We start from the raw sequence: 17,634 nt of genomic DNA, 5'->3' as shown, positions 1-17,634 counted from the left end.
CCGGGTGCTCCGGTTTCCTCCCACAGTCCAAAGATGTGCAGGTCAGGTGAATTGGCCATGCTAAATTGCCCGTAGTGTTAGGTAAGGGGTAAATGTAGGGGTATGGGTGGTTTGCGCTTTGGCGGGGCGGTGTGGACTTGTTGGGCCGAAGGGCCTGTTTCCACACTGTAAAGTAATCTAATCTAAAAATAAATGATATCACCCACCCTGAGAAACCAAGACCCATAAATAGAGAGGGAGGACATACCACCAGCACTTCACCGGAGAGTCTCACTGATGATATTACCTAGTGCGGTGACGTAACATCTGAAAACAGACCTTCAAGCTGAGCGAGCTAACTTACATACACATCTCAACCTCTTGACACCATTGAATTATGGATTTAAACTGAGAGACTCTGGAGCTTGACATTCCCCAGAACTGCACACTTTGGAAAACTGCTAGGAATTTCCCAGCTAATGAAATGGTGGGTGGGATGAGGGGACATTGAACAATGCCTTAACTTACACACAGATATTAATCCTAGGTTTAACCCTCACACTCACCTGACCTACAGACTCACCGGTTAAGGTACTGAGTGTAGTGCGCTTCTCCCCTCTCATCTTCTCAGCATCTGTCAGCAGACTGGAATAGTTACTCTGGGACTTTCGAAGCTCCTCACTAACATCATCAAGTCGTTTCTGTAACGTCCTCTCTGTTTCTTGCTGATTCGACTGTAAATCAGACAGTGTAAAGCTATATTGAGGGCAATAATTTCAGCAAATCATGAGGTGCAGCAATACTCTAGTGATGAAGGCAGGCAAGACCAAAGAACAGGAAACCATTCATCCTGTTCCACTACTCAATCATACCATAGCTAATTTGTACCTGAGCCCCATGCATGCACCTTGGCTCCATGTTCCTTAATATCCCATCCTCTTATCCAACAAAAATCTGGGAATTTCAGTTTTGAAATGTTCAGCTGACCCCAGTTTTTCCAACATTTCAGGGGAAAAGGTTTCCACTAGCCTGTGCCAATTTTGATGTGACATGCGCTTGGAGATATGGTCATGTGACAGTTTAATCATATGGCAGTTCATGACACTTAATCACATAACTTTCAGATACAATAAAGTATAAAACTAGTGAGTGATTCCAAAACTACAGTTACTTCAGCTTCAAGATTCCCACGTCCCATCACTGGAGCCCAATATGGTTCAGTCCTCAGGAAAAGCCACTGAGCCTCATAATAGCACCAAAGCATGACAGAGATGAACTCCCCCCTTGTGTCAGCTTACACTTCTCTACTTAACCCAGTGTGATTTTCTCTATCTTGTTTGTGTTTCTCCCTCTCTTTCCTTCCTCTATTTCTCTTTCTTTCATCCTCCCCGGTTAATTTTTCTCTTGTGTTCTCACCCTCATCTCCCGCTTTTATGTCCATCTCCCTCAGTTTGTGTTTTACTCACTCCCGACGTTTGTGTTGTGCTCTCTATCTCAACCTAGGAAGGCACCATCCGTTTTCATTGGATATCTTATATGCTTGCTGAAAGGCTGGTGAGACCCCTGCCCTGTCTCTTCTGATCAAAGCCTACCATAGCTTCCTCCAGCCAGCCAGTATAAGGGCAGCAGTGAGATAGAGACAGAAATCCCGCCCAGCAAGAGCTGGCAGCCACACAAAGGGGAGGGGAGTTTTCTGGGGTTGGGGCTCATGGGGAAAAGTGGGTGGTACAGGAGGACAGTTTCAACAGCCAACCCTCCTGCACTATGTCCATTCCCTTGATCTTGCAGATCAAGGGACACTCCGGACTCACAGCCTGCCCGCACTGGTTTACCAGTCGGATGAACAAACTCCTGCCTCCAGTTTAAGTAATTGCGGCCCAGGCACAAATAGGCACCAAATTGATCATCAACTGATCACTTAAGGGTCTCAATTAATAGCAGGGTAGGAAAGTGGAACCTTGGCCTTTCTGCCCTGAATGTAATTCATGTGGAAGCAGGAAGCTAGGTTCTGGGATACCACCATCCCACCTAATTACCTCCAGGCCTAATGCCTCTAAGAGCAGAAGATTCCACCCCTAGTTTGTTTCCCCCTCTTTTATCATTCCAGGTTTGTATTTCTCTATCTCTCTCTCTCAGTTTGTATTTCTCATTTTTTCATTAACCTGAGTGTTTTTCTCTCTCACTAGTTTCAGTGCTCCTCTCTCTCTTTTTTTCTCTCTCACGCCCTCCCTCAGTTTATATTCATCCCCCTCTCCATTTCACGCAGTCCTCAACAGATGTACAGTGAGTTACCAGTTTCAACATCCGCAACAACGTTCTGCAATATTCCTTTCAAAGTTACAAAGCATGGCCCGATGTAGCTCAGATAGTGATCTGAGCTCCAGTCGGCTGGTCACAGCTTTAATTCCCTGGCCTATGTCAAGGTGGTTGTGGAGGTTAAAATACTAAAAGTGATCTTGTTGACCTGGGAAGTTAATAAAACAAAATGGAGGTGGGGCGGTTAACACAACTGCATTTGTTATTTTCATGGCCACAGCACATCCAAAGGGGTTTTGTAGTCAGTGAAGTACTTGGGAGAGGAATCTCTGTTGCACCCAAAGCAGCAATATGATAATCAGCCAATCATTTGGTTAAGAGGAATTTTTTTAAGAATATACACATTGCGGACCACATATAAGATCCTGAAGGGTTTGACACGGTGGATGTGGAAAGGATATTTCCTCTTGTAGGAAAATCTAGAACCGTGGCCACTGTTTAAGAAGTGAGGCATCAACTATTTAAGACAGATGAGGATGTTTTCTCTCAAAGGGTCGTGATTCTTTGGAACTCTTCTTCAGAAACTTTGATTATTTTTAAGGCAGAGGTAGACAGATTCTTGTTAAGAGGAGGCAGGTCAAAGGTTACCAGGGTACAGCAGGCATGTAGAATTAAAATGAGTGTCAAGTCAGCCATCATCTTAAAAAAAATGACAGAGCAGGCTCTGGGCCAAACGGCCTACTCCTGCTCCTAATTTGTACATTCATATAACTCCTCAGCTCTTCTTCAAATAAAGTCTTAGGATCTTTCATTTTCCCATGAGGGCAGATGGTGCCTCACTTTAAAGTCCCATCTGAAAGGCAGCACCTCCCAGTAGTGATACACTCGCTCAGTCCTGGAATGGAACTCAATCTTCTAACTCTAAAGCACAATAACTGAGCCATTGACAGCTGGGTTGGAAACACAGGAAAAAAAAGTCATCAGAAGGAGCGAGAAAGATGGTGAGGAAAAGTCACAAGCTGTTCACTGAGGGGTACAGATGGTATAGCATACAAACAGAACTATTGGACAACGTGCTCTCGCTCACCTGAAGCTCAGTAAGCTGCTGCTCATACTTGCTGACTTTTCCCTCCAGAACCTTCCTCTGCTGCTCATCCTGCTGGAGGGCCTCCGACTTTTCGCTCAGCTCCTTGGTGAGTTTGGCACACTCCTGCCGCAATTTAGCCAGTTCAGCGTTCTGCCTACAACAAATGTTGACGACAGTCAATCCCAGAGAAAGAGAACAAAAGGCTAGCAACAACATGCATTCAACAAGGGTCTGCAAGCCAATAGCATCAGTAGCATAAGCTTTCCTGGAACCAATTGTCTGCTGTGTGTTACAAACCTTCATTTTGAACATTTCAGTTGTATACATCTTTAAATTGCACAGACCTTCTTCCCCCGCCCTTAGTTTGGACTGTATCCCCTGACATTTGGAGATAATCTAGGAAACCAGAGTCTGAACACTGACACAGCATGACATTTCTGCTGTTATGCAGAACTCTTTGCTAGTTACTAAGACAAACAGCCTCTCCTCTCTGTTTCACACACCATACACATTCATCAACAAAAGCAGTCATCCCACTTCAACACCCTCTATTGAAACTCTAGGCAGAATCTTCCATTGCACAGTCTATGGAAGTATCACCTCTGCTCAGGGGCAGGTTGGCTGTCCTTCCACGATTAATGCCCTTCTTAGCTTATTCGATATGTATTGTATGATGTGCATGGTGAATCTTCTGGCAGGACCAGGCAGAAACTCGAAACAACGCCTCGTCATGACCTCATGGAGTAGAAAGTCTTGGCACCAAATTTAAAGGCAATGCATTTTCTACAAGTCAAGAGCATCACTCAGGTTCTCATAGGGCTAAAACATTTGAACCTTTTCAATCACTTCCCGAATCTACTTGTTTCCCTTGCCCTCATCAGCCTGTTTTCCCTGATCAGCCTGTTCCCATTACGCACCAGTCTCCCTCCACTGGTCTTCCTCAGTGCAGCTGCCAGCCGAAGTCAATCACGGTATGACAGAAACAAACACTCTCAACGGCTATTTGCTTTGAAGTCCAGCAAATTCAATGCCTCACCTGCTCCACGCCGCTGACATGCTGTCAGGAGTCAGAGGGACATGTCGCTTGCTTGAAGAGAACTTTGTTGGAAAGGGGAACATAATTCTGGTGTCTTAATGAACATGCATGACCTTCAAATGCATGCAAAATGGCTTCAGTTTGATCCATCTTTAAGTTCCAAGAACTAAACTGCAAGCTTCCACCTTTCCATCAAGACCTGATTTCTACCATCACGTGTGATTATGTTCCCCATCTGCCTTACTTCCAATTACAAGGATCAGCACAAGCTTTCACCTTCTGCTTGCAAACTGCACAGCAAGGGCAGAATTTGACCATCTATCCCTTAGCCTTTTTGGCGCAAGATGGTATTTGATTAAGACACAGGAGCAGAAATTAGGCCAGTCAGTCCATCGAAAATGCTTTGCCATTCAATCATGGCTGATAGGTTTCTCAACCCCATGCTTCCGCTTTCTCCTCATAACCCATGATCCGCCTGTTAATCAAGAAACTATCTGTCTCCTTCTTAAATATACTCAATGACCTGGCCTCCATGTACCGGCAGGTTCTGCATCTTTTCCAGTTGCAGGGGAAGGTACCTGAGGGTTAGTGGGGAGGGTGGCACAAACCAAGGACTGGCAAAGGAAACAGAACACCACCCACCTCACTTCCATCCAGGACCCCAAACAGTCCTTCCAGGTGAGACAGAGGTTCACCTGCCTCTCCTCCAACCTAGTTTACTGCATCAGGTGCTCCCAATCTGGTCTTCTCTACATCGGGGAGACCAAACGTAAACTTAGGGAATGGTTTGCTGAGCATCTCAGCCGGGCCCACAGGGGCTAACCAGACCTCCCAGTCACCGCCCATTTTAATTCCCCTTCCCACTCCCTTTCCAACATGACCATCCTTGGCCTCCTCCATTGCCACGAATTGGAGGAACACCACCTCATCTTCTACCTGGGCAGCCTATAGCCCGGAGAACTCAACAATATGTTCTCCAATTTCAAATAACCCTCCTTCCCTTCCGGGCCCTTCCTCCTCCCTTCCACTCCTCACCAACCCGGTTCATTCCTCCTACTGACCAATCAGGTCGTACCCTCTGCCTGTCTTCACCTATCCCCACTTCACCAACCTGTTCCCGCCACCCTCTTTATCTGCAGCACCCCTTACACCCATCCCCAGTCCTGAAGAAGGGTTACACCCAAAACATTGACTTCTCCACCTCCTGATGCAGCCTGACTTGTTGTGTTCTTCCAGCCTCCTGCTTGTCCACCACTCTCCTAACCTGTCCAAATCCTTTTGTAGCCTCCCTGCCTCCTCAATGCTCCCTGTCCCTCTATCTAACTTTGTATCATCTGCAAACGTAGCTAGAAAGCCCTCAGTTCCTTCATCTCGTTCGTTAATGTATAAACTGAAAAGTTGTGGTCCCAACACTGAGCCTTGCAGAACACCACTTGTCACCAGCTGCCATCTTGAGAAGGATACATTTATCCCCACTCTCTGCTTTCTGCCAGACAGTCAAGCTTCTATTCATGCTAGCACCTTGCATGGGCCCTTATCGTACTCTAGTGTCCTGTGCGGTACCTTGTCAAAGGCCTTCTTGAAGTCCTGGTAGATAACATCCATTGGTTCTCCTTGGTTTAACCTGCTTGTTACTTCTTTTGTCAGGCATGACCTTCCCCCGATGAAACCATGCTGACTTATCCATATTTCACCACACACCCAAGTATTCAGAAATCACATTTTTCACAATGGATTCCAGGATCTTAACCACAATCGAGGTTAGGCTAATTGGTCTGTAATTTTCCATCTTCTGCCTTATTCTCTTTTTAAACAGGGATGTCACGTTAGCGATTTTCCAGTCCTCTGTGACCCTCCCTGATTCTAGTAATTCCTGAAAGATCACCACTAGTGCCTCCACTATCTCTTCAGCTATCTCCCTTCAAACTGTGGGGTGTAGTCCATCTGTCCAGGTTAATTATCCGCCTTCAGGCCATTCAGTTTTTTTTTAGCACCTTTGCCTTAGTGCTAAGGTCTGTACTCAGGTCTGCCCCCTCACTCTCTTGAATTTTTGGGATATTACTCATGTTTTCCACCATGAAGACTGATGCGAAGTAATTATTCAGTTCCTCAGCCATTTCCTTGTTCTCCACTACTATCTCTCCAGCGTCATTTTCCAGCAGCCCAGTGTCCACTTTTGCCTCACTTTTGCCCTTTAGATACCTGACAGTCTTCCTTCATATTGCTGGTTATCTTACCTTCATATTTAATCTTCTCCCTCATTATTTCTTTTTTTGATGCCCTCTGTTGACCTTTGTAAGCTTCCTAATCTTCTGGTTTCCCACTGCCCTTTGCCACGTTATATACTTTTTCTTTTGCTTTTATGCTATCCCTGACTTCCCTAGTCAGCCACGGTTGACTCATCCTCCCAGTACTGTGCTTATTTTTCCTCGGGATGAATCTCTGCTGTGTCTTCTGAACTACTCCCAGAAACTCCTGCCATTGCTGTTCCACTGTGTTTGCTGCTAGGCTCCTCTCCCAATCAGTGCTACCCAGCTCCTCCCTCATGCCTCTGTAGTTGTCTTTATACAGCTGTAATACCATTATTTCTGATTCTATCTTCTCTCTGTCAAAATGCAGAGTAAATTCAATCATTTTATGATCACTGCCTCCTCAGGGCTCCTTCACCTTAAGCTCCTTTATCAAGTCTGTCTTATTGCACAACACTAAATCCAGTATTGCCTGTTCCCTAGCGGGCTCCACCACAAGCTGTGCCAAAAAACCATCTTGTAGACATTTCACAAATTTATTTTCTTGCAATCCACTATCAACTTGATTTTCCCAGTCCATCTGCATATTGAAATCCCTTACGATCACTGTAACTTTACCTTTCCTACACATCTTTTCTTTCTCCTATCTTCTGAGCAGAAGGGTAGAGCTAATTCTATCAGCTTTCCACCTCTGCCCTGATTATGTTTGTGGAGAGAAGCTTGGGGATGTTATTCCTGCTCCAGTCCTCACTGAGGCTTTCGAGTGGGCAGTTATGCCTAACTAACCGCCTTATCCCATCTTAACTGGAGCTGAACAAGTGGTGGTTAAGGGCAACACCATACAGAAAGCCTCAAAGGCAAACTCTGTGAATTGCTGTGGGCTTTGAAGTGAGAGGGGGTTGGGGGTCACTCTCTGACGTGGACTCAGTACCTGATTGAGAGACCTGGCATTGGGAAGGAGGGCATCCATAAAGTGTCTTTCACTGCTGACTCCTCTTCCATTTCCTCCCCGCAACCACCACCACGTGACCCTGCAAGCTCCCAGCTGACGCTGGGTCTCGGATTGGCTCATTATCCACAGCAGACATTGTCACGGTGATGCTGCCGAGCAATGTACAGTAAACAGCCTCCAATGGGTTGTCAGGGAGGATAGGAGTTAATCTCCCATGGCCCTTGGCCTGTTGCCACACAGATAACTGCCCGATTAATACTTAGTTCAGCAGAACTTCCCAAAAATAGGCAATGCAGGCTCTTGTGGCTCTCCAATGAGTGGGCATCAACCCCATCTTCGACTTTAAATTCTACCATAAAGTAAGAAGATCTAGTGCATAGGCCGTGCATATCAAAGCCATGATGGAATAGATATGTTGACCCACAGACATATAGCCCCAGCACTCAGAGCTACTTGCATATACCAACACAGACCAGAGCAAATAGACACGGTCACACATGGATAAAAACAACACTCAGTGTTTGCAAAGCAATAAAATGTTGTGAGGCACCTCACACAGCCTAATAAAACAAAATTGGACACTGAGCCAAATAAAGTAATATAATGACAAATATTCAAAAGCTTGGTCATAGAACAGGGTTTTAAAGAAAGAAAGATTTATTGAGATAATTCCATTACTTAGGACCTAGGCAGTTAAACAGGATTCCTGATGAAGGGCTTTTGCTCGAAATGTCGATTTCCCTGCTCCTTGGATGCTGCCTGATCTGCTGTGCTTTTCCAGCACCACTTTGATCTAAACTCTGGTTTCCAGCATCTGCAGTCCTCACTTTTGCCTAGAATTAGATTAGCATAGATGAGCTAAAGCAGGTGATTTTATAGAGATGGAAATGGACATTTTAGTGATGGCACAAATATGTGGTCAGATGCTCACCTTGCGGTCAAATATGACACCAAGGTTGGTGACAATTTGGTTCAATTTCACAGTTGCCAGGGAAAGAGATGAAATCCGAAGGCATGGAATGCCATTTACAGCACGCTCAAGAACAAGGGGCTCAGTTTCCCAATGTTTAGTTACCAACATACCAACAATTACTCACATACACACAGATGTGCTAGGAGCCCTGAATACAACTCATTTTATTGAAGCTAATTGGGACTAAAATTAGACTCAAATTAGATTGGATGCCTCACTTAGCCCAATCCTTTCTTGGGAAGATGGCCCTGTCCTTGTATACTCAAACATATATAAATGTCAGGTCGTTGAGATTGAAAGCCCAAGCAAGCTGTCATGTTTTCCAATGTTATCACACACACACTACTGTCAAGGATTTTTGAAAAAAATGTTTTCATTCTCAGTACCTCATTTTCTCATTGGGCAATGCTGGCATTTATTACTCTATCTAGTTGACTTGAGGAAGAGTTTGAACACCTTGCCAAGCCACATCAAAGGGTTAACACAAAACAGGTTAGTGTGAGATTTAAGTCATGGATCATAAGAACTGGTTTTCTTCCCTTATAGACATGCAAACCATTTGGCTTTTTATGACAATTCAGCAGCTCCTGGGTCACTTTCACAGATATCAACCTCATATTTCTAAGCAGATTAAAACTTTCTATGTCTAGAATCCCCTCCACTGTCAATCCACAGATGGCTTTTGTTCACTCTGCTCTGGACCCTCCAAATATATTCTGTAAATTTGCAACATTACTGGATCTGAATTACATCTGTTCCAAATCAATAACCAGTACCAGTCCTGCCTGTGAGCTCAGCAGCTGGTAAATTCTATGATTGTGAATCTTCTTTGGAATTATAAAATTGAGGCTGTTATTGAAACTATAAACTTTCTTACTTGCTTTCAGTCTGGCTAGTGGCCTGGTTGAGGGCATCCCTTAAAATGGAGTTCTCCTGTTGGAGCCGGGCTATCTGGGCTGTTGGTCCATTCTCCAGCTGTTCTTGGAGCCCTCGGATCTGGAATGGAAATATTGTATTCAATATTGGGAAGCTGCTTAGAGAGAAACAAAACCTGTGCTCACCAGAGGTAGTTTTCAAACCGCCATGCACACTGACCAAGATGTTGTCTCAGCTTTTAAATTTTCCAAACAAGTGTGAAGTAAGATAATCCTTATGGCAAACATATTTGAATAGCAGTTGGCACCGATGAAAAGTCAAAAGTTAAAAACCAGCAAATACTCTTTGCAAAAACAGAAATTGTTGGAGAAGCTCAGCAGGTCTGGCAGCATCTGTGGAGACAAATCAGAGTTTTCACTCTGCCTGAAATGTTAACTCTGATTTCTCTGCAGGGATGCTGCCAGATCTGCTGAGCTTCTCCAGCAATTTCTATTTTTGTCTCTGATTTACAGCATCCACAGTTACTTTGATTTTTAAATACTCACTGCACTTGCACTATACTGCACAGCAGGAACCAGACTGGTCACCAGGTTTACAATATTTAAAGTTTGAGATCCTCACTTTTTTCACATTGTTTTTCCCTTTGTCTAACTCGGATACCTTATCCAACACTGCAACTCGAAGAGATCTCTATACTCCCATAATCGTGGCCTGTTGCATATCACTTGATTTTCGTCACTGTATCATTAATGGCCTGGGCCTTCAGCTGCCTAAATACTAAGCTCTCAAATCCTCTCCATTAGAAAATTCAGCATGTCCACAAGGATCCTGAGCAATGTTTACAGATGCACCATAGAAAGCATTCTACCTGGATGCATCTCAGCATGGTTTTGCAACTGGTCTTCCCAAGAATGCAAAAAACTATAGAGATTCATGAACACAGCCTAGTCCATCATGCAAACCAGCCTTCCATCCATTCATTCACTTCATCTATACTTCCTGCTGCCTTGAGAAAGCAACAAACATAATCAAAGACCCCTCCCACCATGGTTAGACTCTCTTCCACCCTTCTTCATCCGCCGGAAGATATAAAAGTTCGTAAACACATACAAACAGATTCAAAAACAGTTTCCTCCCCGCTGGTATTAAATATCTGAATGAAGCTCTCATATTTTAAATTTAATGTTGATCTCGCTTTCTGTGCACCTTCTCTGCGGCTGTAACATTGTGCTGTTCCATTACTCTATGGTTTTTGTACGGTATGATCTGTTGGCACTGCATGCAAAACAAAATCTTCTACTATACCTCGATACATGTAACAATAATAAATCATATCAAAATTTCTCTCACTCTGTAAGGTGTTTCTTCAAACATAGCTCCTTGATCAAATATTTAGTTGCCTGTCCTTATATCCTGTTCCATGACTCAGTGTCAATTTTGTTTTGATAAAAAGAATATAAAGAAGTTGCATGACAGCGACATTTGATATTTCAAGCCTGCTCCTTCATTCAATAAGATTACGGCTGGCCCAATTTTAACTCCACCTGCTTGCCTGTCCCTACAATGTGTCTAGATCCTTATAGATTAGAAATTTGTCCAACCCAGCCTTGAATGTTTTTAGTGACCAAACCTGCATTGATTTCTGGGTAGAGACTTCCAAACATTAGCTACCCTCAGAAAGATGAAACTCCACCCCATTTTGATCTTAAAGGGAGGAGCATTTATTCTGAAACTGTCCCCAGGTTTTCGATTTAGAGGGGAACTGTTCTCTCAGCATCTACCCTGTGAAGACCCTATCAATATTACTTGTTTCAGAAGGATCGCCTCTCATTCATTTAAAGCCTAGTGAGTGTAGACCCAACCTGCTCAACCCTTCCTCATAAGGCCACTCTTTCATTACAGGAATCAACCGAGTAACCCTTTCCTGGACGATCTCCAGTACAATCCCTCATTGTATAAGAATACCAAAACTATATGCTGTCTCTACTATACCTCTAGTGTCTCCAACACCCTGTAAAGTGGCAGCAAAACCTGTCCATCTTTATACAACTAACCCCTTTGCAATAAAGGACTATATTGTCTTTGCTTCCTACTTTTTCACCATATCTACCTAACATTTTATGGTTCATGGATGAGAATATCAAGATTCCTCTGCACTATTTTTCCTTGTTCTTTCATGTGATGTGAGCATTGCTTGCAATGACAGCATTTGGTGCCCATCCCTAATTGCCCTTCCTCAGCCATTTCAGAGGGCAGTTCAGAGTCAAACCACAATACTGAGAGTTTACAATTATACACAGACCAGTCTGGGTAAAGGTGGTAATATTAAGGACATCAGTGATCCAGATTGTTTTTTCTATTTATAACAGACAATGATTGTTCTTACTGTCACTATTACAGAGACTAGATTTATATTCCAGATTTATAAATTAAGCTCACCAGCTGTAATAGTGTGATTAGAATTCATTCCCAGAAGCATTATTAGCCTGGGTTTCTGATTACTAGCCTGGTATAATTGCCACAATCGTCTCATCTGACTGCAGAAATAATCATGGAGCAGAGGAAATAAACACAATAACTATCACTGGTGAAAAACTGATAAATGGGGCTAACGACCGATAAGTCCCCTGAACCTGATGGGATGCATCCCAGGACATGAAAAGAAGTGGCTACAGTGATAGTGGAAGCACTGCTGGTTATCTTCTACATACCCTTAGATTCAGGAAAAGTCCTAGACTACCAATATAATATCTTTATTTAAAAAGGGAAGGAGACAAAAAGAACAGGCCAGATAGCTTATCATCTATTACTGGAAAAATGTTGGAGCCTGTTATAAAGGATGTTATAGTAGAGCATTTTGAAATACACAATATGGTCAGGCAGAGTCAGCATGGCTTCATGAAGGGGAAATCATGCCTGACAAACTTACCAGAACTCTTTGAGGAGGTAACAAACAGGACAGATAAAGGGAATTCAATGGATGCAAAATACTTGGATTTCAGAAGGCATTTGATAAGGTTCACTTTAGGCTGCTTAATAAGAAAACTGTCCATGGTGTTGGGGGTAGTATATTAGCATGGATTGAGGATTGACTAACTAACAGAAGACAGAGAGTGGGCGAAGGGGGGAGGGGTGTTTTTAGGATGGCAACCTGTAACTAGTGATGTGTACAGGTATTAGTGCTGGGTCATAATTCTTTCCAATTAAGTAAAATTTCCTTGGATGAGGAAAACAAATGCACTCCAGTCGGGAAAAAGCAGATAGGAAGGCAAGCAGTGAGGATGACTGAAAGAGTCTGCTGAGGGAGGGATTAGACCGCTTCAGTGAGTAGGCTAAAATTTGACATTAGGAATATAATATGGGGAAATATAAGGTTGTGCATTTTGACAGGAAGAATAGAGGTGTTGATTACTATTTAATAGAGAAAGGCAGCAGAAAGCTACAGCATTGAGGGATTTTGGAGCCCTTGTGCATCAATCACAAAATGTCAGCTTTCAAGTGCAATACTCAGGAAGGCAAATGGAATGCTGTTCTTTATTTCAAAAGGAATGGAGTATAAAAAGTTTGAAGTCTTGTTCAAACTACACAAGGCACGAGTCAGCCTATAGCTGGAACACCATGAACAGTTTGGGATCCTTTATCTAAGAATGGCTATACTGGTGTTGAAGGCCGTCCAGAGATCATTCACTAGGCTGATCCTGGATATGGAGGGACTATCTCATGAGGAAAGATTGAGCCAGTCAGGCGTGTAGTCATTGGAGTTTAGGAGCATAATTCAGGACCAGACAGCATAATTCCAGAATAAAGAGTTACACATTCAAGACAGACATGAGGAGGAATTTCTCTCTCAAAGAGTAGTGAATCTGTTGGATTCTTTATTGCTGAGGGCTATACAAGCCGGGCTGTTAAGTATACTCAAGGCTGGGATAGACAGATTTTTAAACAGTACTGGGATCAAGGGTTTTCTGAAAAAGGCAGAGAAGTGGAGCTGAGGATTACAGATCAACTATGATATCACTGAATAGCACAATAGATTTGATTAACTGAATGACCTATTATGTTCCATATGTCTTATGGTTGTATGCAATGTTCTGGAGCCTCTCTCCAATTACATAATATTCCGCTTTTTAAATTTTCCTACTAAAATAGACAATTTCAAATTTTAATCACAAAACACTAGATACTAAATTTAGTCCACTCACTTAACTGATCTATATCTTTTCACAGACTGCTTCTGTCGACCATAACATGCGTTCCTACCTATCTTGGTATCACCATCAAATCGGGCAACAACCCAGTCTGTTCATCAGAGTCATTAATATAGATTTTAAATAGATGAGGCCTCACCGCCAATCCCTGCAGATAACGCTGACTTGAGTTACCTTGGAATGTTTTATTACATTGAAGTCATTATATAAGGGTAAGTTCTTGTTAAGATGTTGCCTTCACAACCCCAATGGTTACATGGCCAAGTATAAGAGCAATGCTGTTGCTCTTTCTCATCATTGTTCTCGACCGGTTCGTTCAAGAGCTGACTTGCAGGCGCATCTTACCCTTTGGAACAAAAAGCCCGGCCATAGATTTGTCTCGCCTCGCAAGAGTTGTCCCTCATGGTCGACTGAGCACAGAGTACCAGTGGTAGTCACGAAGGAGGCGATGCTAGCTTTACCTGTGGCCCAGCTGAAAGGGATTCTGAGGGAGGCAAAAACCCATGGTGTGGGGGGAGGAGAGTGGGAGAATAAAGGACCAACAAATAGGGTTAAGAATGGAAGGAGAAGGGAGGAAAGAAATTAATGATATTATTAGGTTGGGGGGTGGGGCATAGCTCAGACATCTGTTTTTTTTTTCCCCAATCTCCACTATTGGTGCATGCTTCCCCAGACCAAGTGTCTGAATAGATGGCCCTGCCCATTCTCTTTATTGCTGCTCTCTGGAAACATGACCAGAGCTGGCTTAAGGGGAACCTCTCGGAAAGTGCCTTATAGAAAAGATTATATGCAGTTCTGGTAATACACTATTTGCAACACTGTGATTCCTTCTTGACACCTCATCATAGGAGGCTCTTGGAGGGCGTGCAGTACAGATTCATCAGAACGGTACCGGTGCAGAAAAGGTTATATTACAAAGACAGGTCATACCCCACAACTTGGCCCTCCTCAGTTTTCTGTTTTTATTTCAGACTGCCAGCATCTGCAATATTTTGCTTTTATGATATATATCTAAGAGAAAGTGAGGACTGCAGATGCTGGCGAGCAGAGCTGAAAATGTGTTGCTGGAAAAGCGCAGCAGGTCAGGCAGCATCCAAGGAGCAGGAGAATCGACGTTTCAGGCATAAGCCCTTCTTCAGGAATGATTCTCCTGCTCCTTGGATGCTGCCTGACCTGCTGCGCTTTTCCAGCAACACATTTTCAGCTCTGATCTCCAGCATCTGCAGTCCTCACTTTCTCCTTCAAGAGATTTCTAGCCAATCGGATGACCAACAAATGTTTTGTCCCAGCAGTGCCAGCCAGGAGCAGTGGCCACTGTTGGAACTACAGGCATTCCTAATATGTCAAGGAGCCCAGTTAAAGCTTGGTTCAACGCTGCCTCATGGGAGTTCATAAGATCCACAAAGAAGGCTTACCCCTGCCAACACCTTGCCTGACACTGGCTTGCTCAAATAAAGCTGCTCAGCTTCCCCTTTCCATAGGTTAAAAAGCTAGTGGGAGCAGAATGAGGCATTCAATAAAACATCAATTTGGACCCAACCTACCTTCCCTTGAGAAAAAGAACCGGAAATGACATCACACATCTTAAGAAACCAAGACCTATAAATAGAGAGGCAGGACATACCGCCAGCACTTTACCAGAGACTTTCACTGATGATGTTACCTAGTATGGTGATGAACCATCTGAAAACAAACCTTCAAGCTCAGTGAGCCAACTTACATACTTATCATCAACCTGAGCTACAAATCTTCTCAAAAATCGCTAATCCAATATCTTCATTTTAAAACAGATTACACCAAATAATGTGCTCAAGCAATAAAGCTCCTTTCTCTAGCCTATACAAGCCCAACTCTGCTTTACGTTAACTATTTAACCTACAAGTTCACATTTACAAGAAGATGAACTGTTCAATATGGATCTGTACTAAAACCATGTCTTGGATTTTAACACTTCCTCTTATATTTCACACGTGCATCCACATTTCTGTGCCTCCTCTCACTGCCCTTGAGAGTGGTTTCTCTGCCATGTTACCACTCATGGCTCCAAGGGATTGTCTAAGAGGATGGGTCTGGGAAAACGTTTCATTGACCATTTAAAAGGGATATTGGTCCCTTTCAGCTCTGGTCCACAACATAAACACTCCATGATCCAACAGTGAGAGAAAACAAAATAGTAGCCAATGCCAATGGCTATTGGCACTCTCTGCCTTGCCCCTTCCTCTATGGTTTCCTGGAGAATGTTGAAAAAGGGCCAATCTTGCCTTAATATAGGACATTCAGGCACACAATGGTGAATTGGTATCTCAGATGTGTTAGAGCATTAACTGGTTTAGGGAGTGATAGATAACTAGTGACCTTAGCCTGCAGTTGCTGTGTCTCAGCCACGTGGTCCTGGTAACTGGCCTGCATACGGGTCTGCATCGCATTTAGCTCCTCCTCCCGCATCGTCAGCTGCTCCTTTAGCTTTGTTTCATTGGCTGAAGCTTTGGTTTTTTCAGCTGCAAGTTCCTGAAAGTTACAACAATTTAAAAACAGATATATTAAAAGGTAAGTAAAATGGACCGTTTCTACCTTCCTCTTTCTTCTCTCACCTACAGGTGTTCATCTCTGATTCTTTCCCCTCCTTTTCCCCTCTTCCATTTAGGGGGAAAGATGTCTACCTACATTCATTATTCCCACACCAAATGGGAATAATAACAACAGTTTTACATTATTTTTACATTGTATTATAACATTAATGCAGACTACACTTTCTTACACCTGGCTTCCTGTAAGGACCCCACACCATTCTCCCAGTTTCTTCACCTCTGTTGTATCTATTCCAATGATGTTACCTTCTAAACAGACTCCCAACGATTCTTCCTTTTTCTTCAAGTGTACCCCCATCGAAACCACATCTGACAAAACCCACTGCTTGCACTTCTACATTCATCCTTTCACCTCCCTCCCAGGATAACCGGGTTCCCTTTCTCCTCACTTCTCAGCCTCTCTAGTCAATAGATTATCTTCTGCCTTTCCTGTAACCTCCAATATGATGTCACCACCAAATACATCTGTAGCCCGAGCTCCATTATCAGTATTCTGAATGTACCATTCCCTCCTCAACACCTTGGTCCACTCCTCTATCACTTCCAATGCCCATCCTCCTCCCAGGGCATCGTCCTATGCAATCTCTACTTTGGGGAGACCAGATGCCGACCAAGTGACTGCTTTGTGAAACACCAACAGTCCAGAAGCATCACTCAACCTTGCTGTCGCTTGCCATTTCAATGCACCTTCTTACTCTCATTGCTCACATTGCTGTGCTAGTCCTGCTGCAGTAATCCAGGAAAACCCAACACAATCTGGAGGATCAGGACCTCATTTTCTGATTAGGCACCTTACAAGCCTTTGGGCTTAACACTTAGTTCAGCAATTTAAGACCACAAACTCTGGTCTCTACTTTGATATCATCCCCTCCCCATAATGCCTGTATCTTGCTTTCATGCTTTTGCTTTCAGTCAGAGTTACCTTTATTCTGCTACTAACACCTGCTTTGGACCAATGCTTTGCGTATTCTGTATAATCATCACTATTCCACTTGCCTTTTGCTCCACAGCACCTTTGATTCTAATCTCCCACCTTTCCTGAGCTTACCTTTTGCTCCAACTGTCTCTTCCCTCTTTTTTCATCAGCACCAAACCTGCCATTCGCCCTTAATTCTGAAGAGTGACACTGGACTCAAGATGTTAACTACCTCCACAAATGCTGCTGAATTCTTCCTGAATCCACGCTATGTGACAAACTATACCTTGTTGACTTCCCGGAGCTTGCTTTTGGCTGCACTGGAATCCTCTTGCTCTGCTACAAGCTGTTTCTCTTTCTCGTCCAGTTGGCGTTTCAGAGCTGTTACTGGGTCTCCTTTTTGAGTAGCCTATAAGTCACAAAAAGTAATCAGAATGGATAAGAAAGAAAAAATAATACAAACATAGCGTGCATTAAATTCTTAAATATTGCCCTTCTTATCCCAACCAACATG

General features: G+C 43.5%; 1 protein-coding gene across 2 annotated transcripts in view; it reads right to left on the bottom strand.

The window, feature by feature from the left end:
* Nucleotides 1-17,634, bottom strand: part of LOC122552990 (ribosome-binding protein 1-like) — a 133,686-nt gene that overhangs the window by 46,449 nt on the left and 69,603 nt on the right. For both annotated transcript variants that reach the window (XM_043696342.1, XM_043696344.1), the window contains exons 4-8: nt 17,407-17,529; nt 15,972-16,124; nt 9,410-9,528; nt 3,323-3,476; nt 563-713 (exon numbers count right to left, since the gene is read on the bottom strand). In XM_043696342.1, the coding sequence (XP_043552277.1) occupies nt 563-713; nt 3,323-3,476; nt 9,410-9,528; nt 15,972-16,124; nt 17,407-17,529 (700 nt within the window). The remainder of the gene's footprint in view (nt 1-562; nt 714-3,322; nt 3,477-9,409; nt 9,529-15,971; nt 16,125-17,406; nt 17,530-17,634) is intronic.

Source organism: Chiloscyllium plagiosum, chromosome 9, assembly GCF_004010195.1.
Source record: "Chiloscyllium plagiosum isolate BGI_BamShark_2017 chromosome 9, ASM401019v2, whole genome shotgun sequence".
Taxonomy (NCBI): domain Eukaryota; kingdom Metazoa; phylum Chordata; class Chondrichthyes; order Orectolobiformes; family Hemiscylliidae; genus Chiloscyllium; species Chiloscyllium plagiosum.
Note: the sequence above shows the minus strand (reverse complement) of the source record. Positions and strands in the feature narration are given on the sequence as shown.